We start from the raw sequence: 24,683 nt of genomic DNA on the forward strand, positions 1-24,683 counted from the left end.
CACTACACCTTAATGCATGGGTGACTAGTAGAATCTAGAAGGTGGGATATTGTCGGTGGAAATGTGGGGAGAATAAAATTGAATTCATGAAGGGTTGCTGAAAAATGACTCCCTGATAATCCATGCAGACTTCATGGGTTTCAGGCCCTGATCCCCTGAAACAATATATCTGTGACTTTAAGTGCACATTTCAGTTTTGCTGCCATGTTGAAATTCCATAAAGGATTTCACCCAACTCATATGACTCATCTATCCTTTGTTAAAGATCCATATTTTTTATTTTGTTTTTCTAGATCTGTACTCCTTGCCAATGAAATCAATAGAATACTTTTTTGGGACAGCTACTGTTAATGTGTTCATCTAGATGAGCAACCAAAGGCAATTTTTAAAAATATAAAACATGAACATAGAGTCAAGATTATGACAGTTTATTTGCAATTTAAAACCACACCAATAAGAAATGTTTCATGACTGGTTAGGAAGATTTAAAAAAACATATAGACTTAAGTCTGCTGGATTAGACAGTGAAGGTGACAGTGAATTTGACATGGCTTGTAGTCTGTGATTTATCAGAAAAAAAGTATTATTGAATCTGAAAATGAAATTAAATATATATCAAACATATTTGTATTGGGGAAATAACATAAAATGCAGGAAGTCAAAAGCAAACAATTTATTTTCAGAGGGTGTTTGGAGTATGTTCTTCCAGGAGAAAAAAAATACCAGTTTTCTTCAATTTTTTTCCAATGCATTTTTTCACTGTTTTTGCATTACCTTTCCTCTGAGGCAGAAAAAAAATCTATTACTTTTATTGAAAACTCCTCCCTCTTCCATTTGAATTGAATTAATATTTATGCTTTGGTAAAAGGTCCTGAATATTATTTGCAGAAGGTCACAAATCAGTTATAACTACATCCATTTGAACTTGTGAATTTCCTTTATAAAGAATTTAAAAATACAGTATACCATTTAGCACTTGTTTAACTATCGTCTGCTTTAGGCTAACAATGATGTCTCATTTGAGAGTATGATTTACTGCAAGGAGTTCTGTCAGGTTTGTGGGGTTGTTTCCAGATCAGGAGAGACTTCACTTCCAGGCTGGTAGCTATGGTTAGGGTAACAAGGAAGACAGTTTTATCTCTTGCACATCAAGAAAGCAATTTATTTATATTAATCACATTAAAAAGTCATAACAAAAAAGAGTACATCGCTTATTTTTCAAGCAGAAAGGGATTCTATGTGGATAGTATATAAAAGGGTCATGAATTTGCTCAAGGAACTAAGTTTCCATAATCATCTAAGCATATGAGTAACAATGAAAGAAAATTCTGTTTTGATTTGCATTTTGTTTCTTTTACATTACATAGCCTGGAGAGCCAACAATATTTCTCTTAGGTGTTTCTGAAGTTTTGGCTGCAGTTATCTATATTTTTAGAAATTATAATAAACTTATTTATTGACTATCCAAAATCTACTTCCTAATATTTTAGTCTGAAAACAATATTAGTATGTACTGTAACTGATTAATCAATAAGAAAAGTGGTTATTTAAAAACTGCAGCAACATTTCTGACCAAAGGCAAATATACCTCTTGGTGATTACACAGAACACCACTGATTGTGGATTAGTATTTTGTTTTTCTTACCAAATAACAATGATTAATGATGAACGTTTGTAATTAGAATAGAACTTGGAATATTAGGATTGAAATTTTCACCACCTTTCAAGTTAGCAGATTGAATAGAACTGACCTGCTTTATGGAATCTGAGTATCACCAATTTGCTGAAAAAAGTGGTGTCTTAAAAGAATATATGGTTGGATACTGTCAAATATCAAAAGAGTGCCTAAAATTGCTTCATATTTACAATATACATTGTGTTCATCTGAGTTTAGCAGTGATTATTTGATTATTAACAAATGCCTACCTCAGATTTAATAAGGTGTAGTTTTTTTTCAATGACAGACAGAAATTGTGTTGAATGGGAAGTTCAGATTTGTGCTGGGTATAAATGTTGACTGAACTACCCTTCACCGCATTATAATTGTTTCAGAGTGTAACTATTAATTTGTATTCTCTATAATGTATTACTTTTCTCCTGAGCAGAGGCTTCTAGTACAGAATGCTGTGCAGTCGAAAGTGGACCAGTTCCCGCAGCTCCAGCTGCCGGGAGTCCAGCAGGTAGCTGTAATGCACCAGGTAACAGTTTTAGCAATGTTCATTTAGCCAATGGATAGGGGTTGCCACGTGTGTTGAAAGTTTTACTGAAGGGTAATTTAATGGTAGTAAATAGATATCAGATTGATCTTATTAGATTTATAATGGTTACTGTTCTCTATTACTGTCATTATAATGAAAAATGGCAAACTGTTCTGATCCTGATTGGATACATTTTGTATATTGTAGTAATATGAATGAAATATATTCAAGGACATGAATTAGAGAATGGCTAAATACCAAAGGTTTTCCGTGAGAGATTAACATTGTGAGCTGAATTGACTGACTCGTGAAACTGTAGCTGAAGTTTTGCACGAATGATATTGGAACAATCAGTATTCGTGGTTGTTACACCATGAGCCTGGGGTAACATTGGGATTTCTGTTCCTACATCATTTTGTACAGAAATTACAGTGCAGTGATTCAGCAGTTATCCTCGGGCAGTGATTTTGCAAAAGGAAAATGAAAAATCTCTTGAATTAAAGTGATCTATGTATGAACTAGTCTTGGTTTAAAATTCCTTTTCTGATTCATGAATTCCAAGTGAGTTTAGTATGGTGTACTAAAGCATAATTATTGCTGGGTAAACTCTCAACCAAAAACACTTTTTTTTTACTACACGTAGTTTGTAACTTCCTTGTAACTATTTAAAATAAATCACTTTATAAATTATTTTTTAATTAGAATCAGAATCAAGTTGATTATCACTGACATTTAGAGATACAGTGTGGAACAGGCATGTCGTGAAATTTATTGTTTTGCAGCAGCAGTGCACTGCAATACGTAAATTATACTACAAGCTCCAATAAGAAATAAATATAATAAATAAATTAAATAAGTAATACAAAATATATTAAAAATAAATAAGTAGTACATTATTCGTGGTGTTTCCACTTCCATGTAATCATATATGTATGTTGCAGTCATTAATTAGCATTCAGTAAAATATTTAGAGCAATGATTTCCTTTTTCTCCCTGGCATAGTGTTAGTGAAAATTATTTAATATGATTGGCTTCTCAGCCAGCTTGATGTTATCACAGTTGCTGGATATTAGGGATCTCCCTGGGCCAATGCTTGATGACAATCAATATCAATAAAAGACTGTTAGCACCACAAAGATCACTTGATCTTTGTTAACACTATTTCTTTTCTGCTAAATATAAAATCCAGACTTGTATTTATTGGTTCTCTTATGTATTTCATTATGGCACCAATCAATTATTATTTGTATCAGATCACTACTCACTTCAGTAATTAACCTGTATTGCCTTGTTTGTGATCAGAAATGCTTGGCACTCAAGATTCCAGAGAAAATTGAAAGGAAAAAAATTAGCAGAAATGGAGGAAGGAAAGCAGACAATTTTTGCATGGGATTAATCTTCTACCAAGCTGGAATAATAATATTACAGAATCAGTTTAGTATCTGGTCAGTGAAGTAAAATGTTGCTCACTTTCAAGCATAATGGATTTTTTTATGTGACCAACTTTATGTGTCCGCCGCTGTTTGTACATTCTCCCAATGACCACTTGGATTTTCTCCGGATGCTCTGGTTTCATCCCACATCCCAAAGATGTAGGGATTAGTAGGTTAATTGGTTACATGGGTATAATTGGGCAGCACGGGCTGGTTGGGCTGGAAGAGCCTGTTGCCATGCTGTATCGCAAAATAAAAATAAAACTAGTCCTAGAATAACTCCATTATATTTTTTCAAAGGAAGATTCATCTCTGCTTATTGTAATATAATTAAGTGCCAAGCCCAACAGTTAATTTGCTAAATTTTTGGATAAGCAAACTATCTGTTAGCTGTTCCTTACTACAGTCAATTTCATTCCACAAAAAATGTTCAAACCTACAAATCGCTGTGAAGCTATGGCTAGAATATATTCTTTCCATCATTTTGATAAAGAAAGAAGGGTTTTGCAACTTCCTTTCAGTTCTAGAAAGGTATAAGCATTCTCACCAAATGAAATGTTCAGAAAAAACTGCATTGCACTGGTTGCCTGATTATCAGTGTTGTCGTCTCCAATATAAGCTGTTATGGTCAAGGTTAAAACAACCACTGTGAGTTACAAGATTGGGTAGCATGTTCAGACCTAACAATTACACAGAGATAGTTAATGATCTGTTACATTTTCTGAGCTTGTTCAACCAGGAGGTTGATATAAATTCGACAGAAGAAGGAGTGAGTGTCTAGAATTGATTGATCATAAGATAATTCCCAATTCGGAATTTTACAGGACTCAATTTCCAATGTGTAGTAGCCATATATTAATAGGAACCTGATGGCATTAGAGACAGTGTGCCTACTCTGAAGATGTCACTGGTGGTACCCAAGTTCCCATTAACTCCATGTAGAAAAGATAACCAAAGGCCTAGGAAACTTGTATGAAGAAGCTTGGTCGTGAGACCATCTGGCTCATGAAATGAATGAGGTCCTTCTACAAACTCATCATCCAGGGTTATCAAGAGCAATTAATTATACTAGGCTAAGAGACCATGCATTGGTGAAAGCATTGCTGTGGCACCTTTTAGTCCAGCTAGAATGGGATGAAGAAGGCCAAAACTGGTCAGGCCTTGACGTGTCGATTGATATGGAACGTTTCCATTGGAGGAGACTAGAAAGAAGAGAAGGGAGAAGGGAAATAGGATTTAAACTTTGGACAGCACAAGAACCTGGGACCAAAGCTTGCAATTCTGAAGGATCCCAAGTCTTGGGAGTGGAGAATGCTGGGTGCCAAAATTTTGACCAATACTGACACCTAGTGTCTTGATTGTGGCCTATTGTGCAAGCTCTGAGTGCTTGTACATTGTGTTTGAATAAACCTTTCATGATTTGTTAATTATGTCTCGAGTATGTATTGATTTGGCACACCATTGTCAACAAACTGATGCATAAGTATGAATGTGTACAAGTTATGCATTTAGTTTATTCAAATAATAATGAAAATGAATCTTAATTCCAATCTAAAATTAACAAATTACTCAGATTGAGAATGACAATAAATAAGGTTAAAAGAGCATTGATTCCATAATATTAGGAAACAAATCAATGAATAAATTAAGTATCAAATGTTGTTGAGTAATAACAATATTAAAGTGCATCTTTGATATTGCTGACTAATAATATCTAAATGTTGTGAAGAATATACAAGTTGTGGATTATGAGTGGAATGAGAACAAAAATAATCAGTCAGTGAAGGCAGATTTGACTTGCAATTCTAAATTTATAATATTGTAGTGATAAACAAGGTACTAAGAGCTGTGGGTTGGTTGATACACCACTGATAACTGGCAGTAGGAATGATACTTACCTATTCTTTATGTTCACCTTGTTGTACACTTCCATTTTATGGACTCATCAGTTAACACTGTTGCAGAATACATTGCACCTTATGATGAGATATCATTGTCGTCAGTTATACTTGTAAATGCAAACTCTGCTTCATTTGACAGAATGCTTAGTCACTTAGTGTAACTCTATGACCAGTTTATACTGAATACAGTATCCTGTTTACTTTCAGTAAGTATATTATAGTTCTTGTGTCTTCACCTGTGTGACACTCTTCAATCCTTGAAGTGTTCCTATATACTTCAAAAAAATTTGGGTTCTCTGTTTGCCTTGTTTAAGTGACAACTACAACTCATTTATTTTCAGTTCACTACAAATTAGTATTTTTTTGTAAATGTTCATTTGGTTAATGTGGAATCAGCAATGCTGTGTTATCCTCGTGCAGGGCTTTGAATTATTTTCTGGTTGTTTAAATCCAGTGTTGTGTCAACATTACTCAATTAGAAATCACTCTATTTTCATCATACTCCTATGTCAACTAGTGTTCACTCCAAAGAGAAAATCCCTCACGCATTGTATTTAATAGAATGCTCATTTTTATAAATGCCTAGCCTTTCTTTTCATACTTTTGGTCAACACTTTCTAATTGTTGGGATTCTGACCAGTTAATTTTTCTTTTTTGTTTTGTAACCCATCATCACCCATCATGGGTGCAGGGACAGGTGGGGAATCAATTCTTCTTATAACCTATTCATTCAAATAAAAAGCTTCAAATTAATCTTCCCAGTGCAATGGCTGTCATTCTTGGGATAATAAGAAGTTCAGTTGATGTTCCAAGAGTGGGATATAATTGTCTATAGTATACGCAAATTTTTCGAATGCTTTGGTTTACTTGTATATTTTGCAGAGTTCGGGGTTGAATGTACTGCCTATGATGGCTGTCAATTCAGCAATATCAGTCTGGTAAAAAAAAGTGTCTAGTAATTTTAGAGTTTCCCTTTTTATTTTGTTCAGTGCAGCAAATTTGTCAAAATTACATGGAGCATAAATCACGAATTCTGTAGTCTCCTTTGTTCACACTTAGTTGCAAGTAGTGATAAAGTGTTAATTTTGTTGTATTTAGGGTGGTTTTTATTTTGATTTTCATCGAAAACTGTCAATATACTCCTCAATTGGTATTTTAAATGTTATATTGTGTTGTACTGGATAAATTTTTAGTGTTACCTGTTTCTTTGTCAGTCTTTGAGAGATACTGTAAACAAAATTGCATTTTCTTTCAGATTTCTTTGTTTAATTTTAACCATGCTTCGATTCTTACATGGTAATGTTGGAAGTAAATTGTTTTAACTTTTATTTACAAATATTTTAATGTAATGGTTTATTGTGTAGATGATTGTTTTGTTTTTTTTATAATGGAAGTATCAATTTTATTTATTGCATAAGGAAAATCTTGATAAATTGATGCTCAATTATTATTTTCTGTTGTTTCTGTCTTTGGATGATATATTTTCCCAGCTTTCTTAAAGTGTGTTTTGCATGACCATGTCGACATATTTGATGAATTTAGTAACTGTGTATTACTAATATGCAAAAAATGACCTATGTCAATGATAAAAATTGAGTTCTTAAAAACAAAATTCTAACCAGGAGGAATGCTGTAGATTTCTTTCAACTCACCTAATTTTACCAGTTACATTGGATGAAAAAGGAAGCACAGAACACTTAAGGAAATACAGCTTACTAAACAATGAAGATTGCTTAAGATTGTTGTTTTAGATTGGATTAATAGCACAATGCACTGACTAAACTTGTTTTTACTAAATTAGGCCAATCTGCCCCGGTTCTCCCTGAGGCCCTGTAAAAATTTTCCATTTCAATCTCCAATTTAATCTGTTCACATCACTTTTTCAGGCACTGCATCAAATTGTAACAACTCACCATGCAAATATATTTCTCTCTGATTCTTGACTATGATTAGACCATCTAGCCCATCGAGCCCATCTGCCATTCAATAAGATCACGACTGATTTGGATGTGGACTGAGCTCTGCCTACCTGCCTATTCTCCATAACCCTGCTATCCAAAAATCTATCTAACTACTTCTTAAATATATTTAATGAGGTAGCCTCCACTGCTTCCCTGGGCGGAGAATTGCACAGATTCACTACTCTCTGTGAAATGCAATTTCTCCTTATCTATCCCCCCCGCCCCCAATACTGAGACTATGTCATTCTCCTGCTTCTATCTTATCTATCCTTTTCATAATTGTTTTTGTTTCCATAATATCCCCTTTCATTATTCTGAATTTCAGCAAGTATAGTCCCAGGCGACTCAATCTTTCCTCAGACGCTAGCACCCTCCTCAACCTGGTGAATGTCCCCTGCACCACTCCAAAGCCAGTATATTTTTCCTCAAGTAAGGAGACCAGATCTGCCCACAGTATTCTAGATGTGGCCTCACCAGTACCATGTACAGTTGCAGCATAACCACCCTGCTCTTTAATTCAATCTCTCTAGCAATGAAGTCCAACATTCCATTTGGCTTCTTGATAACCTCTTGAACCTGCAAACCAAACTGTTTTACAAACCAGCCTAACTTTCTCACAATCTTTAAGAAAATTAGTCCCAGATTCTGTAATCACCTCACAGAACATCTATCCCTCATATTGTTGCACTAATTGCCCTTCTTTCTTCCCAAAATCTCAATTGCATAATTAGCTGTGGTACTGTGGTTGTGTCCCAAATTGGCAGTGTAGAATTTTTTCAGATAGTAATGTGAATTGTGTGTTTTTCTATTTCTGCAACAGAGACAGTATTCATTGATCATTAACACTCAGGACATTGTGATGGTGGGGTTTGTCTTATGTGTTACCATTCCATGACAATTTTTCATAATATCTACCAGCTCTCACGGTTCCACCTTGTTAAGTGTACTTCAAAAGTCTACCATGTAGGGTGATTAAGACAAAATACGAGTACTAATCTGTTGAGAGATATTTAAAACAGAAGGAAGTGCAGTGAGATAAAAGGGAAAGGTTAGGGGGCAGAAGTTAATGAATGGCAAAAATGGTGTGAGCCCAGTAGAAAGAATTCTGTAAAGGCTACGGAATAACAGAAATATATATTGTCAGGCAAGATGATGTAAAATTATTGAAAGAGAGGCAAACATCTCTTCTAGGAAAGGTACAAAAGGGAACAGTTACACCTGAACCCTGGGGAGGGGGCAATATCCTTCTAGGCAGGTTTGTTAGAGCTGTTCAGAAGGGTATAAACGAATTTGGCAGGGGGATGGGAACCAAAGTGATAGGGCTGAGGATGGAATAGTTGGTTTACAAACAAAAGCAATGTGTAGTGAGACTGCTAGCAAGGTAAGGCTGATTAAAGGGCAACAGTCAACAAGATGAGTTGCAATGTAAAAGGGGGACAGAATTAAAGAGGGTGATGAAGACAGGGCTAAAGGTGTAATATTTGAATGCACACAATATATGGAATAAGGTGGATGAATGTAGCACAGTTACAGATTAGCATGTATAATATTGTGGGCATCACTGAATCGTGGCTGAAAGAAGAGTGGACCTTAATGTCCAAGGATGAGCAAACATTGTATTGAAAGGACAAGCAGATAGGCAGAGGAGGTAGGATGGCTCTGTTGGTTAAAAAAATTAAATCTAATCATTAGAAAAAGGTGACATAGGATCAGAAGGTGTAGAATCATTGTGGGTAGAGCCAAGAAACTGCAAGGGTAAAAAGACCCTGATCGGAGTTATATATAGATCTCCAAACAGTATCAAAGATGTGGTCTACAAATTACGAGATACAGAAAATGCAAGTCAAAAGGGCAATATTACAATAGTCATGGGGAATTTCAATGTGCAGGTAGATTGGGAAAATCAGGTTGGAGCTGGATCCCAAGAGGGAGAATTGGTAGAATGCCTATGAGATGGATTTTTAGAGCAGCTCATGGTTGAGCCCTCTATTTATCAGCTATTCTGGATTGGGTGGTTGTGCAATGAACCAGAATTGATTAGCGAGCTTAAGGTAAATGAACCCTTAGGAGACAGTGATCATAATATGATAGAACTGCAATTTTAGAAGAAGTAACAGTATTGCAGTGGATTAAAGGGAATTACAGAGGTATGAGAGAGGAGCTGGCCAAAATTGATTGGAAGGGAACACCAGCAGTGATGATGGCAGAGTAGCAATGACTAGAGTTTCTGGGCAATTTGGAAGGCACAGGACAGATAAATCCTAAAGTATTCTAAAGGCAGGATGATGCAGCCGGGGCTGACAAGAAGTCAAAGCCAACATAAAAGCCAAAGAGAGGGCATATAATAGAGCAAAAATTAGCAGGAAGTTAGAGGTTTGGGAAGTTTTTAATAACCGATAGAAGGCAACTAAAAAAGTCATAAAGAAGGAAAAGATAGAACACTAAGGTAAGCTACCCAATAATATTAAAGAGGATACCGAAAATTTCATCAGATACATAAAGTGTAAAAGAAAGGCGAGAGTAGATATCATGCTGGAGGAGTAGACATGAGGGACAAGGAAATGGCAGATGAATTGAAAAAGTATTTTGCTTCAGTCTTCACTGTGGAAGACACTGGCGGTATGCCGGATGCTTGAGCTTGTCAAGGGGCAGAAATGAGTGCAGTTGCTATTACTAGGAAGATGGTGCTTCGGAAACTGAATGTTCTAAAGTTAGATAAGTCACCTGGACCGAATGGTATATACCCTAGGGTTCTGAAAGAGGTGGCTGAAGAGATTGTGAAGCCATTAGTTATGATCTTTCAAGTATCAGTGAATTCTGGCATGGTTCTGGAGGGCGGAAAAATTGCAAATGTCATTCCACTTTTCAAGAAGGGAGAGAAACAGAAGAAAGGAAATTATCTGGCCTCAGTGGTTGGGAAGACATTGGAGTTGTTTGTTAAGGATGTTATTTTGAGATACTTGGGGGCACATGATAAAATAGGCCATAGTCAGCATATTTCCTCGAGGGAAAATCTTACTTGATAAATCTGTTGGAATTCTTTGAAGAAATGACAAGCACGATAGACAAAGGACATATTGTGTACTTGGATTTACAGAAGGCCCTTGACAAGGTGCCACGATGAGGCTGCTTAACAAGTTAAGAGCCCATGGTATTACAGGAAAGATACTAGTGTGCATAGAGCATTGGCTGTTTGGCAGGAGGAATAAAGAGTGGGAATAAAAGGAGCTTTTTTCTAGTTAGCTTCCGGTCACTAGTGGTGTTCCACAGGGGTTTGTGTTGGGTCCACTTTTATGTTATATGTCAGTGAATTGAATGACAGAATTGATGGCTTTGTGGCCAATTTTGCAGATGATATGAAGATAAGTGGAGGGGCGAGTAGTGTTGAGGATGCAGAGAGGCTACAGAAGCACTTAGACAGATTAGGAGAATGGGCAAAGAAGAGGCAGATGGAATATAGTATCAGGAGGTGTATGGTCATGCACTTTGATAAAAGAAATAAAAACTTAGACTGTTTTCTAAATAGAGAGAAAATTCAAAAATCTGAGTTGCAAAGGGACTTGGGGAGTCCTCGTGCAGAATTCCCTGAAGGTTAATTTGAAGATTGAGCCAGTGGTGAGGAAGGCAAATGTTAACAGTCATTTTGAGAGGACTGGAATATAAAAGCAAGGATGTAATATTGAGGCTTTATAAGACAGTGATGAGACCTCACTTGGAGTACTGTGAGCAGCTTTTGGCCCCTTATCTAAGAAAGGGTGTGCTAACATTGGAAAGTTTTCAAAAGAAGTTCATGAAAATGACTTGGGACTGAAAGGCTAGTCATATGAGGAGTGTTATGAATTTGTACTCACTGAAATTCCGAAGCATGAGGGGGGTTAATATTGAAACCTATCGAATACTGAAAGGTTTCAATAGAGTGGATGTGGAGACGATGTTTCCAATAGTGGGAGAATCTAAGACCAAAGGGCACAGCCTCAGTATAGAGGGAAGTCCATTTAGAACAGAGATGAGGAGGAATTTCTTTAGCCAGGGGGTGCCTGTGGAATTTGTTGCCATGGGCAGCAGTGTATGTTTAAGGCAGAGGTTGATAGATTCTTGGTTAGTCAGGTATGAAGGGATATGAGGAGAAGGCAGGAGATTAGGGCTGAGAGGGAAACGAATCAGCATGATAAAATGGCAAAGCAGACTTGATGGGCCAAATGGCATAACTCTGCTCCTATGTCTTATATTGTTGAATGCTGAGAATATTAGCTGCAGGAGTGAAATGAGTGGTTATCTAAAACTGTTGCTCAAACAAAGCTCAAGATAACATCACCTCATCTTTCAGACTCAACTGCGTTAAGAAAGAAATTACATGACACATTTTGAAAGCTATGGGAGGAAATTGTTATACAGCAATCCATTTGGGTCTTTGCATAACAGTAGCTGTTAAAATATTAGCTATTGGGCATTCCTTCAAAAGGTGATCCTTCAAAAACTGTAGCTCAAGCTGGAAGTAAAATTAATTGATTTTATTTTGCCTTTGCAGAGATCTGTTGTACAAACAACACCACAGGCTGCTAAAACCAGCCAAGTTCAACAGTTATCAGTACAAGCCCTACAACAAGTTCATGTTTCTCAGGAGGTAAACAATGCTGATTTTTTAATTTATTCAACTCAGAGTAACTATGGTTTAAGAGTGATTAACCCATTTGGTTAACAATTATTTATGACTCTACTCCTTTAAAATTTATAATTGTATGGAGAAGTGACAGAATAGTTGCTGTTATTGCAGTTATTTTATGTCAAACAATATTGCCATTTGCTTAAATCATATTTGAACTATGAGACAGAACAGAAATTGTAGTTGAACTTTAAGCATTACATTCTGTTATTCTGATGAGTTTTTCTCATTTTATGCTTGCTCCAATTTTTTCCCACTTAGTTAAAAGCTATAAGTGGCTGAGAGCTTTAAAATTCACCCCTGCCCTTACCCTACACAGGGATGTCATTCTACATGTAGCCAAGATATTGATAGTTGAGTACATTATTGGGGTGTAGTTGGGTTCAGTAGGAGGAAATGAGAGATAGTGGAAGGGTGAGTTCATGGAGGGGTGAATTTGGGAGGGGAACTGTCTTGAAGTTGAAGGCAGAAAACTACTCTTAATACAGTACTACTCCTTATTGGTAAGAAATGACATTAAATCATTAGAGAGAGGTGATATAGGATCGGAAGGTGCAGAATCTTTATGGATTGAGCTAAGAAATAGCAGGGGTAAAAGGACCCTGATGGCAGTTATTTATAGGCCTCCAAACAGCTGCAGGGATGTGGACTACAAATTACAACTGGAAATAGAAAAGGCTTATCAGAAGGGCAGTGTTATGATAATTGTGGGGGATTTTAACACGCGAGTGGATTGGGAAAATCAGGTCAGCACTGGATCTCAAGAGAGAGAATTTGTAGAATGTCTGCGAGATGGCTTTTTAGAACAGCTTGTTGTTGAGCCCACTAGGGGATCGGCTGTACTGGATTGGGTATTGTGTAATGAACCGGAGGTGATTAGAGAGATTGAGGTGAAGGAACCCTTAGGAGGCCGTGATCATAACATGATTGAGTTCACTGTGAAATTTGAAAAAGAGAAGCCGAAATCTGATGTGTCGGTATTTCAGTGGAGTAAAGGAAATTACAGTGACATGAGAGAGGAACTGGCCAAAGTTGACTGGAAAGGGACATTGGCGGGAAAGACAGCAGAGCAGCAGTGGCTGGAGTTTATGTGAGAAATGAGGAAGGTGCAAGACAGGTATATTCCAAAAAGAAGACATTTTCGAGTGGAAAAAGGATGCAACTGTGGGTTGACAAGAGAAGTCAAAGCCAAAGTTAAAGCAAAGGAGAGGGCATACAAGGAAGCAAAAATTATTGGGAAGACAGAGGATTGGGAAGTTTTTAAAACCTTACAAAAGGAAACCAAGAAGGTCATTAAGAGAGAAAAGATTAACTATGAAAGGAAGCTAGCAAATAATATCAAAGAGGATACTAAAAGCTTTTTCAAGTATATAAAGAGTAAAAGACAGGTGAGAGTAGATATAGGACCGATAGAAAATGATGCTGGAGAAATTGTAATGGGAGATAAGGAGATGGCAGAGGAACTGAACGAGTATTTTGCATCAGTCTTCACTGAGGAAGACATCAGCAGTATACCGGACACTCAAGGGTGGCAGGGAAGAGAAGTGTGCGCAGTCACAATTACGACAGAGAAAGTACTCAGGAAGCTGAATAGTCTAAAGGTAGATAAATCTCCTGGGCCAGATGGAATGCACCCACGTGTTCTGAAGGAAGTAGCTGTGGAGATTGCGGAGGCATTAGCGATGATCTTTCAAAAGTCGACAGATTCTGGCATGGTTCCGGACGACTGGAAGATTGCAAATGTCACTCCGCTATTTAAGAAGGGGGCAAGGAAGCAAAAAGGAAATTATAGACCTGTTAGCTTGACATCGGTGGTTGGGAAGTTGTTGGAGTCGATTGTCAAGGATGAGGTTACAGAGTACCTGGAGACATATGACAAGATAGGCAGAACTCAGCATGTATTCCTTAAAGGAAAATCCTGCCTGACAAACCTATTACAATTTTTTGAGGAAATTACCAGTAGGCTAGACAAGGGAGATGCAGTGGATGTTGTATATTTGGATTTTCAGAAGGCCTTTGACAAGGTGCCACACATGAGGCTACTTAACAAGATAAGAGCCCATGGAATTACGGGAAAGTTACATACGTGGATAGAGCGTTGGCTGATTAGCAGGAAACAGAGAGTGGGAATAAAGGGATCCTATTCTGGTTGGCTGCCAGTTACCAGTGGTGTTCCACAGGGGTCCGTGTTGGGGCCGCTTCTTTTTACATTGTACATCAACGATTTGGATTATGGAATAGATGGCTTTGTGGCTAAGTTTGCTGATGATAAGAAGATAGGTGGAGGGGCCGGTAGTGCTGAGGAAACGGAGAGTCTGCAGAGAGACTTGGATAGATTGGAAGAATGGGCAGAGAAGTGACAAATGAAGTATAATGTTGGAAAGTGTATGGTTATGTACTTTGGCAGAAAAAATAAACAGGCAGACTACTATTTAAATGGGGAAAGAATTCAAAGTTCTGAGATGCAACGGGACTTGGGAGTCCTCATACAGGATACCCTTAAAGTTAACCACCAAGTTGAGTCAGTAGTGAAGAAGGTGAATGCAATGTTGGCATTCATTTCTAGAGGAATGGAGTATAGGAGCAGGGATGTGATGTTGAGGCTCTATAAGGCACTGGTGAGACCTCACTTGGAGTACTGTGGGCAGTTTTGGTCTCCTTATTTAAGAAAGGATATACTGACGTTGGAGAGGGTACAGGGAAGATTCACTAGAATGATTCCTGGAATGAGAGGGTTAACATATGAGGAACGTTTGTCCGCTCTTGGACTGTATTCCTTGGAGTTTAGAAGAATGAGGGGAGACCTCATAGAAACATTTCGAATGTTGAAAGGCATGGACAGAGTGGATGTGGCAAAGTTGTTTCCCATGATGGGGGAGTCTAGTACGAGAGGGCATGACTTAAGGATTGAAGGGCACCCATTCAGAACAGAATTGCGAAGAAATTTTTTTAGTCAGAGGGTGGTGAATCTGTGGAATTTGTTGCCACGGGCAGCAGTGGAGGCCAAGTCATTGGGTGTATTTAAGGCAGAAATTGATAGGTATCTGAGTAGCCAGGGCATCAAAGGTTATGGTAAGAAGGCGGGGGGGGGTGGGACTAAATGGGAGAATGGATCAGCTCATGATAAAATGGCGGAGCAGACTCGACGGGCCGAATGGCCGACTTCTGCTCCTTTGTCTTATTGTCTTATGGTCTAATCAGTCATGAAATTTTCAGCATCAGTTACTGGTCCTGAAAAAATAACCATACTTTGTGTTGTGATCCTCTTTTCATATTATTCTAATTGAAAAAGAAGTTGCCTGTATTTTAAAAAGATGATGTTGATTACACCCATCCTCAATCATAGATAGCCTAATTTAATCAGTGAAAGTTGTATTTCTTATAAAATGAACAATTTCATAATTTTATCTATAGTATAGATTTTGCATGAAAGTCGAACTGAAATAAATAAAAGCTAATCAAAATGACTGGAGTTAGTCTATGTTTTCACTAAATAGCTTTCGAACATTAATTTTAATGGGCCAACCTAGTTCTTGTTTTGATTCTTGAGATATGTTTGATTTGAAATGAAGAATCTATCTAAAATTGAAAAGTCCATTCCTCGGAATTCAGGTAATACTAGTGGTTTATTTCTTACCATTCTTAGAATGGTCTTTAACAAGTGGTGCCAGGGTCATGACTGCAGAGTTAAGTTCCATCAGCAGAACCAAGGTGAATGGGGTTACAGAGGGAAATACTGTACAACAATGCTAATTCAGGTGATTATTTTAGCTTTCACTCCCTCATACAATATCAATCAAAAGTTGTAGTAGGTTTTTAGTGGACCACGGTTTAGTCTCAAGTTCAATGGCCTATTGGCATCTGAAGTGTGACCCTGATCACTGAAATATTCCCATAAAAATTAAAATAAATTTTAAGTGATGGAAACATCATGCTTCATGTGTTTACTCTTCTTTATTTTTTTTGGACAGATATTAAGTCTGCATTTTTGGTTTCAGGTTGTACATATAAGTTTCCTTATGTAACCATAACCAATTTAGTTACTGAAGTTGTCTTAAAATATATGTTTGCGAATTTTTTAAATTATACATTTTTTTGTCTAAGTTGAAGGATGACTGTGCTGGAGAATGGAATTATTTTTTTAATCTAAATTATTGGTAAACAATTTCAGGTTTTGTATTTTACAGATTATGTACTTTAACTTAACTGCTAATTTAAAGAGTATGAGGCTGTTTCCTATACAAGCTATGTTTCTAAATTAGAAAATTCCATGTAACAAGGATAATTTTATACTACAATCTTCTCCAGGAACTGCATTGAGATTAATTCTAACTACCATTAGAAACTATTAAAAAATAAAATTATCCATAGCTTCGTGGTACCTTTCCATTCAATGCAAGCATGTTCATCTTTCTTCCATTTTTTGTGAATTTTTATAGTTGAACATTTGTTTTATTTTTTAAATAATTTGCTTATATTATACACTAGAGCACGGAGAATGAGATTGCCAGTATGATTGAGAAAGATCAGAAGCTGCAGGTAGTTGCTGATTTTTCCAGCTCAAAGAACAGTATTCATGAAGAACTTCAGTTAGGAAACTCCCAAGCGTTGAGTCCAGAACACAAAGTGCACATCCTACACATGATGCCCTCTACCTCAGCATCAAGAGTTGAAGTGATTCGATTTACACCCCAGCACCTTCCCAGCGCAGAACAGAAAGTGATTATTGAGCAGGTTCCATTTTTCTCCATGTTACCAGCCAGTCCTGAGCAGCGAGTCAAGGTTCAGCGAGTACCTCAGGAGCTAGTGTTCGGAACTGCACCAACTGCGCTTAAAGTAGGTTAAATAGGAGATATCATGAGGCTAGATAGTGGCTTCATTTTTCAATTTGTTTAGAAAGCTATGCTGATATTTTATCTTATCTGTCTATGAATTATCATATCTTAATAGTCACAGCATCACGGAATCTAGCACACCTTACACCTATTAGGTTGCTTTTTTCCTGAATTATGTCAGCACTTATCTAAAATCCTCTGCCCACCCATCCACAAGTTTTATTGTGGTGGAAAGTTCTAAAACATTCCTGTATTCTATTGGACCTCTGCCCAGAAGAAAAACTGTTTTATTTGTCTGAAGTTTGATTTTGTTAAATATTGAACACAGGTAATAACAAATTTGGAATTAGGCAAATCATTTCATACTTCTTACTGAACATTTCTTTCTCAAGTTAGAGAGAAATTTGATTACCCAGAAACCCAAGATTCTGTTGATTTCTATTTTAAAATATTTAGCACACAATCTTAAGATATCCTTTTTTTTTGCTTACCTATTCAAAAAGTGAGTTTTTGACACCATTACATTTCATTTAAAACAGGGAAACATTATCTTTAAGCAACACACACAAAATGCTGGAGGAACTCAGCAGGCCAGACAGCATCTATGGAAAAGAGTACAGTTAACGTTTCAGGCCGAGGCCCTTCAGCAGGACTGGAGGGAAAAAAAAGATGAGGAGTCAGAGTTAGAAGGTGGGGGGAGTGGAGGGAGAAACACACGGTGAAATTGGGTGGGGGGTGGAGGGGATGGGTGAAGTAAAGAGTAGGCAAGTTTGGTGAAAGAGATACAGAGCTGAAGAGGAAACCTAATAGGAGAGGACAAAAGGTCATGGAAAAAGGGGGAGAGGAACCAATGGACATGCAAGGAGATAAGGTGAGAGAGGGAAAAGGGGATGGGGAATAGAGAAGTGGGGGGCAGTACCAGAAGTATGAGGAATCGATGTTTATGCCCTCAGGTTAGAGGCTACCCAGGCAGAATATAAGGTGTTCCTCCTCCAACCTGAGTGTGGCCTCATCACAACAGTAGAGGAGGCCATGGATGGACATATGGGAATGGGAAGTAAAATTGAAATGGGTGGCCACTGGGAAATCCAGCTTTTTCTGGTGGACGGAGTGTAGGTGCTTGGTAAAGCAGTCTCCCAGTCTACGTCGAGTCTCACCGTTATACAAGGGGCCACACTGGGAGCACCAAATATAGTAGATGACCCCAACAGACTCACAAGTGAAGAGTCACTTCCCCTGAAAACTGTTTGGGGCCCTGAGTGGTAGAGGGAGAAGGTGTAGGGGCAGTTATAGCACTTGTTCCACTTGCAAGGAAAAATGCTGGATGAGGGGGGGAAGATCAGTGGGGAGGGATGTATAGACAAGGGAATCGTGTAGGGAGCCACCCTTGCGAAAAGCAGAAAGTGGAGGGGGGCAGGGAAAGATGTGCTTGGTGGTGGGATCCCGTTAGAGATGGTATCTCTTAAATTTAGCTTACTGTATATTTGGTACTGTCTCAACTGAAAATTAGGGAACATTTTCAATGGATTACCTACTGAAAGTTCAAAAAAATTCTGACTGTGTTTCTGATCTGTAATCCCTATGGGCAAATCCTTTGTCAGACAGCTTAAGTATTGTATAATTATGCAAAGTAATTATTGAATTCTTTTTTAAAAATAAACAATGTTAAGAGGAAGCTTGTAGTGTTTGTAATGGTTAGACTAGTTGGACAGGTGGTCCAATAAAGTTGCAGAATTCAACTAACCTTGAAGAATTATTTCTGAGAACTTTATTCAATAAATCTATTCTAATTTTTAAAATATTACAACCATTTGAATCTTTTTTTTAAATCTGTTTTGTCTGTTGTCCCATTGGTATTAGTTTTTAACTGTGTTCTTAATATAACACATTGCTCATTTATAGACTCAGCTGCATGGTTAAAACCTGCAGTGTTTTAGAATGCTAATTCTGCAACCTATTCATGGTAGTAAGAAGTTTTTGTTAGAGTCTACAGGTACTTCCCAGATTACAAGAGGGTTCCCTTCCTTTTCTAACCTAAACAGTTCGCATATCGGGATTGTGGCCATAAACCATTTTCCCACATGGTGGCAGATGTCTGTAGCCCTGTGGTAGCATCCTATCAGTTTCCCATTGCTCGCTTGTACACAAGGAGTGTACACATCAAGCATTCATAAGCTGGGTAGGAGCTGCAATTCACAAGGTTGTCAATTCTATAAAAAAGGAAGCAGGCAGACAGTAATTTGATTTTTTACATAGTGGTTGCAAACAAATTGCTTTAAGTGTTTATCATGGAGATGAATGGTGAGGTTTGCATCTTAAGTAAAATCAGAGCTGAGTCATTATAGAAAAAAAGCATTAGTTTTACACTTTTTTTTGATTTCTCAAAATAAGTTGGATAAAATTAAATAAACCATTCGCTACCCTTTATATGTAAGTCTTAGCAGTGATATTAGGAGATTCTTAGTTCTCCTAGCTGTCATAGCTGAGCCTGACTCATTTGTTCCCCAGCACTAAATTGTGATTGTAGGAAGGAATAAGGCTTTCCTGTTTTGTATGTCACAATGCTCCACCATGCTAAGTATTTAGATTCTAATTAGTGAAGGCGCTCATCTGATGCCTTAAAGGCTTCATATTACTAAACGAAAATTGCATTTTGCTTCAACATAAATCTTGCTTTTAATGTTTAACTAATATATAGTGTACCATAATTATGTTTTTCCTCTTGATAACCTCAACATTTAGGTTCAACAGTTACAACAGGTGCCAGTGCAGCCTGTTCAGCATGTCTACTCGAACCAGGTGCAGTATGTAGAAGGGGGTGATGCCAGCTATACAGCAAGCACAATGTGAGTAGAAATGTTGCCTGTCAGAACACTTCAACAACTGGTAAAGGAACATGTTATAATGCAACCTATGCTATTCTCAGGACTAGAAGTTTGCATAGTTAGAAAATAACATGGAATTCGAGTCTTCAAAGTATCAAAAAAAGACACAGATTGTTAGTCCATGTGGGTAAATATAAAATTGATCATTATCTTGCTTAAGCACACTAAGTGCACTAGTGGACACCAGCACCAACACAAATTGCTCAAAATTACTTGAAGTGAAGAAAATGCCATTCCTCTCACAAAAATGCAGACATTTATACTTGCTGGTTTGAACATGACTGCTGTACCTTACGATTACATTAATATTCATTTGCCATGTTTTTTTAATTTAATCAAATTGTGCTTGATTTCATTTTTTCATCAACTTTAACTGTCTTAGACATTGTTCTCAAAATTTCAGATTATTACAACATATATATAGAAACCAATTACAGAATATTATTCAAACAACTTTGTTTTGCTTCAGAAATTATAATCAGCTTTATAGAAAATATTTCATGTTAATCTCACCTCATTAATAACATTCCATAACTTTCTAAATGCACAATGTTTGTAACTTTAGTCATTTGATGTAACCAGCACCTACATTTGATTTTATCATCATAACAAATGCTTGCTTTGGTCCAGAGAAAGTGAAGCTCCATGGGGAAAAATTAGATAAAAGGGCTGAATGTTCCTCATTGGTAACAAAATAAAAGACATTTAAAGTGTGATTTGTTTTCAACTTTTGTATTCAGAAAAGGTTTTAGTATACTTCTAAATGTAAGTTAACAAACTGTCACTAAAGTCATCTTTGTGGAACCGCTACCCTACTTTTTCTTTTCAGACGTTCAAACAACTACCCTTATTCAGAAACTCAGCTGTACAGCCAGAACACAGGCGGGAGTTACTATGAATCTCAGGGGACGCCAAACCAGGTTGCCACACCGGTGACTTCGCAGAACGTGGTCAGTAGTGGAACGGTGCCAATGTATGTCACGGGAGGGCAGATTGTGGCCAATCCAGGAGGAGGGACCTATGTCATCCAGGGAGGTTACATGCTGGGGAGCTCCAGTCAGTCTTACAGTCACACCATGCGTGCCTCTCCAGCCACAGTGAGTCACTGGTCAACTCTTCCAAGTGCTGACTCCCCTGGGGTTTCTGTTTTGTATTGTTCAGTAAGAGTGGTCCTGTAGCACTATTGTTAGTCACCTTCCTCCCAAAGAGATGGTCAAAGTTCTGAATCTCAAGATCACCTGTTGCACTATATTGCTATTACTGATTAGGTCAAATTTTATCAACTTTTCCTAATTTGGGTTGCTCTTTAGCTTTAATAGGCTTGCGGTACAGCAAGAATAATTTCTGTGATCTCATGGACTAGCCTTGAAAGTGCTTGTAGAATAATTTGTACATCAAAAATGGAATAAAAATTAGGATAGGAAGTGAAAAAGGGGCAATATATTACTATTGAGGTTTATTATAAATTTTAATATATATTAAATATTTAGAATAATAATTGTTCGGACTATTATGGGGCTAAATTTCAATTGAAAATTCTCATATGTTAAATTATTAGAATGAACAATGTGCTTTATGAAGGCACTTGTACTTTCAGATTCACAGCCTCTAAGCTGGACTCATATACTAGGTTGTGTATAATTTGATTATATTAGCCTTTCAGCCTTTCATTTTACATAATTAATGTTGAACCTAGCAACGTATTAGAATGCAGATAAATTATGACATCTTTTAAGACCATGAATGGAGAAACCAGTGTTTTTTTTTTCAGAATTTACAGGGCTGTAGACTTAAACATATTATAAAATAGCTACACCTTGGTGCATACTTAACCCTAGCTTTATTAAAATTGCATCATTTCTTAGAAACAATATTGAATTATAGTAGAAATACTGAAGGCTTAACCTTGTAAACGGTTTTAAAACTGCACTGCATTGAGCCTTTTACTTCAATTTTAAAAACACTAAAAAGAACCAGTATATTCTGTAAAGTATTCAATTGATTGAAAATTGACAGTACTTAGTGGAATACTAAATTAATTGGCGAGATTGCTGGCAGAGAACTTTTGTTCATTTTGTTAAATGTGAGGGTATCATTTTAAGTGCTGAGAAATTAATGTCATTAGAAAAAGTGGCACATCATTAATGTATACGTGAATCTTGTACCTTCAGGGAGAATAATTAGAAGGTGATATGCAGTAGAAAGACAATGGGTGGAAAGACTTGTAGAAAGAGAGAGAGAGGAAGAATTGAGGAAGACCCAAAATGAGTGGGAAATGTAGATTCTCGGAGAGAGTTGCAAGCAGACAAATGGTGATAATTGCTTATAGATAGGGCAATTTTTAAATTTTCTTTTCTTGTCCTTTAAAAATGGAATTATGGTTTAGCCTTTTGTTTTAGAAGCTAAGCAATTTTTATTTCCGGCAGAATTAATAAAACAAAAGGTCTTGCAATACCAACTGATCTGCAATGTCAGAGTTGTACCCAGTCAGTAGTTCAAAAATCTATCTCAATTCATTTTCTTATCCATTAGCAATGTGACAACAGATCAATTAGTTATTTAAATTGCTGGTGGCATGCCACACTCTTTGTAACACTGAAAAATATTTTTCATGCATGAATGGTTGTTTTTAATTTCTCTTCTGTGGACTTTGAATGTTAACATAAATTTACGACTGTACTGTTCAATAGACTTTTTCACCTGCAGTCCCAAAATGTTTCTGGCAAATCAAATATATATTAAATTTAACTTTGCAATAAAATAATATTGCAAGGAAGAAATTATGAAAATGCATTCTTCTTGTTTTATTGCGCAGGTTCAGTGGTTGTTGGATAACTATGAAACAGCAGAAGGAGTGAGCTTGCCCCGAAGCACTTTGTACTGTCACTACCTTCTACACTGTCAGGAGCAGAAACTAGAGCCAGTGAATGCGGCCTCATTTGGCAAACTGATACGATCAGTATTCATGGGACTCCGGACCCGGAGACTTGGCACAAGGTTAGCTCTTGCTTTATCACTTTCACAGAGTGTTCAACCCAGCCCAGAATTGCAGACTGAAATATTTTTAAAATGGGTTACTGATAATGATCTATGGACACTGATAAAGATGAACTGACTTTAGCTTAGTCAGCATCTTATTTTTATAAAGTTTAATACATTTAGTACTGAATATGGTGGTGAAATAACAAAGGAGCAGAATTGAAGTAATTTTAAAAAATTAACAATTGCAATAATAATGCAAGAAAAAATTGAAAAGGGCAACATAAAAGAAATAGTTATAAAATTGAGAAAATGAGGAATAGAATAGAATTTTTATTTATTTATTTTCCTTGACTCCATCTGGAATTATCAGAATGGTTATGGTTTGCTTTCTCGGAGAGGTATCAGACTGTGTGTAATCAAACACCATGGATCATCTTGGAATACTTGGACTGTTTGAAGGTCATATCATTTGGAAAGATTTATTTATTATTGTGAATTTGATCACAGGAATGTAGACATGAATATGATGGACTAGAAATAACAATACCCTAAGGACATGTTTTGTTTTGCCTTTGAGTAATGTGCATCTCCTATAATTTAAAATTTGTTCTTGAAACACTGACATTGTTGTGAAGGTTGGTATTTGTCCATCCCTATCTACCAGCTAACTGAATTGTAAGGTTGTGTTTGCAGGTTCAAGAAAATAAAGTAATTCTTTTGGAGAACAGTCAGAAATTTCATACGTGGAGCCCTTGATGCCACATGCAACTTTTTTACCTGCTATTCAGATCCGACTTCCAGTAGTCACCATTATTTGCAAAATATTAATATGCTGATGATCGTCACACATATATGTTACACATATTCATATCACTGCTATGTTCTCTGTGCATTGTGGCCCATTCACCATAAACAGAACTGAGCAACACAGTCTTGTTAAATAATGTGAGGTGTGATATGACCATGATTCATCATCCAGGTCCTTGTTTGCATTTTCTAACATGTTACTTCACATCAATGATCTTCTTCATTTGTAGGGGAAATTCGAAGTATCATTATTATGGGCTTCGCATTAAAGCAAACTCACCATTAATTCGACTGATAGAGGATCAACAGCACTTAGCCATAAGGCAACAACCATTCACGCAGAAGCAGAGGTGAGTGGGTAAGACAAGGAATCCATTTTGCTGGTGATTATGCATCAATATTGAATCTACAGTTTATTCAGATTGTAGAAATACAGTATATACTTTAAAAGAAATCTATTTCCATGATCTGAGTAAACTGTGGACAGCTCATTTCTAAAATGAAGATTGTGGTTCCAATACTGTTTTTGTCTATTCACAAATACCTTGCTTTCTTAGATGTTAGTTAATGAGAAGGAAGATAAAGTAACATCAAGTATATTACCTTCCAGTTTTTGTATTTAGTGAGATTTGCCTTGGATGATTTTTATTGAATACGAATGAAGGATCATGAATTAATTTGTCAAGGATACATTACTTGACTGTAATTTTCCTCCAAAGGACTATTCCAATCCAATAAATGCTCTGTGACATTTCCTACTTATCAGTATATTTGTTGGATCTTGCTAAAGAATAGTAGTTCAGCTCCTCACATTGTTCAATTAGATCTTGACTTTTCTATCTTTTTGACTTCAGCACTCCTCTCTCCTCCTCAAACCGTACCCTCTCTGAATGTCCTGTCCTGTACTCTCTCTGCACCAATCCCAACCTTACCATCAAACCTGCAGACAAAGCGGGTGCTGCTGTAGTGTGGCAGACTGACTTCTACCTTGCTGAGGCCAGGCGGCAGCCCTTAGACA

General features: G+C 36.9%; 1 protein-coding gene across 7 annotated transcripts in view; it reads left to right on the forward strand.

Moving 5' to 3' along the window:
* LOC134339478 (MHC class II regulatory factor RFX1-like) overlaps positions 1-24,683 on the forward strand; it is a 197,211-nt gene that overhangs the window by 119,847 nt on the left and 52,681 nt on the right. For 4 of the 7 annotated variants that reach the window (XM_063036020.1, XM_063036022.1, XM_063036025.1 and 1 more), the window contains 6 exons: positions 2,106-2,198; positions 12,022-12,117; positions 19,734-19,837; positions 20,706-20,973; positions 22,692-22,873; positions 23,896-24,015. In XM_063036020.1, coding sequence (XP_062892090.1) covers positions 2,106-2,198; positions 12,022-12,117; positions 19,734-19,837; positions 20,706-20,973; positions 22,692-22,873; positions 23,896-24,015 — 863 coding nt within the window. The remainder of the gene's footprint in view (positions 1-2,105; positions 2,199-12,021; positions 12,118-19,733; positions 19,838-20,705; positions 20,974-22,691; positions 22,874-23,895; positions 24,016-24,683) is intronic. The other 3 variants (XM_063036026.1, XM_063036028.1, XM_063036027.1) reach the window with 2 other exon arrangements.

This window comes from Mobula hypostoma, chromosome 29 (genome assembly GCF_963921235.1).
Source record: "Mobula hypostoma chromosome 29, sMobHyp1.1, whole genome shotgun sequence".
Lineage (NCBI taxonomy): Eukaryota > Metazoa > Chordata > Chondrichthyes > Myliobatiformes > Myliobatidae > Mobula > Mobula hypostoma.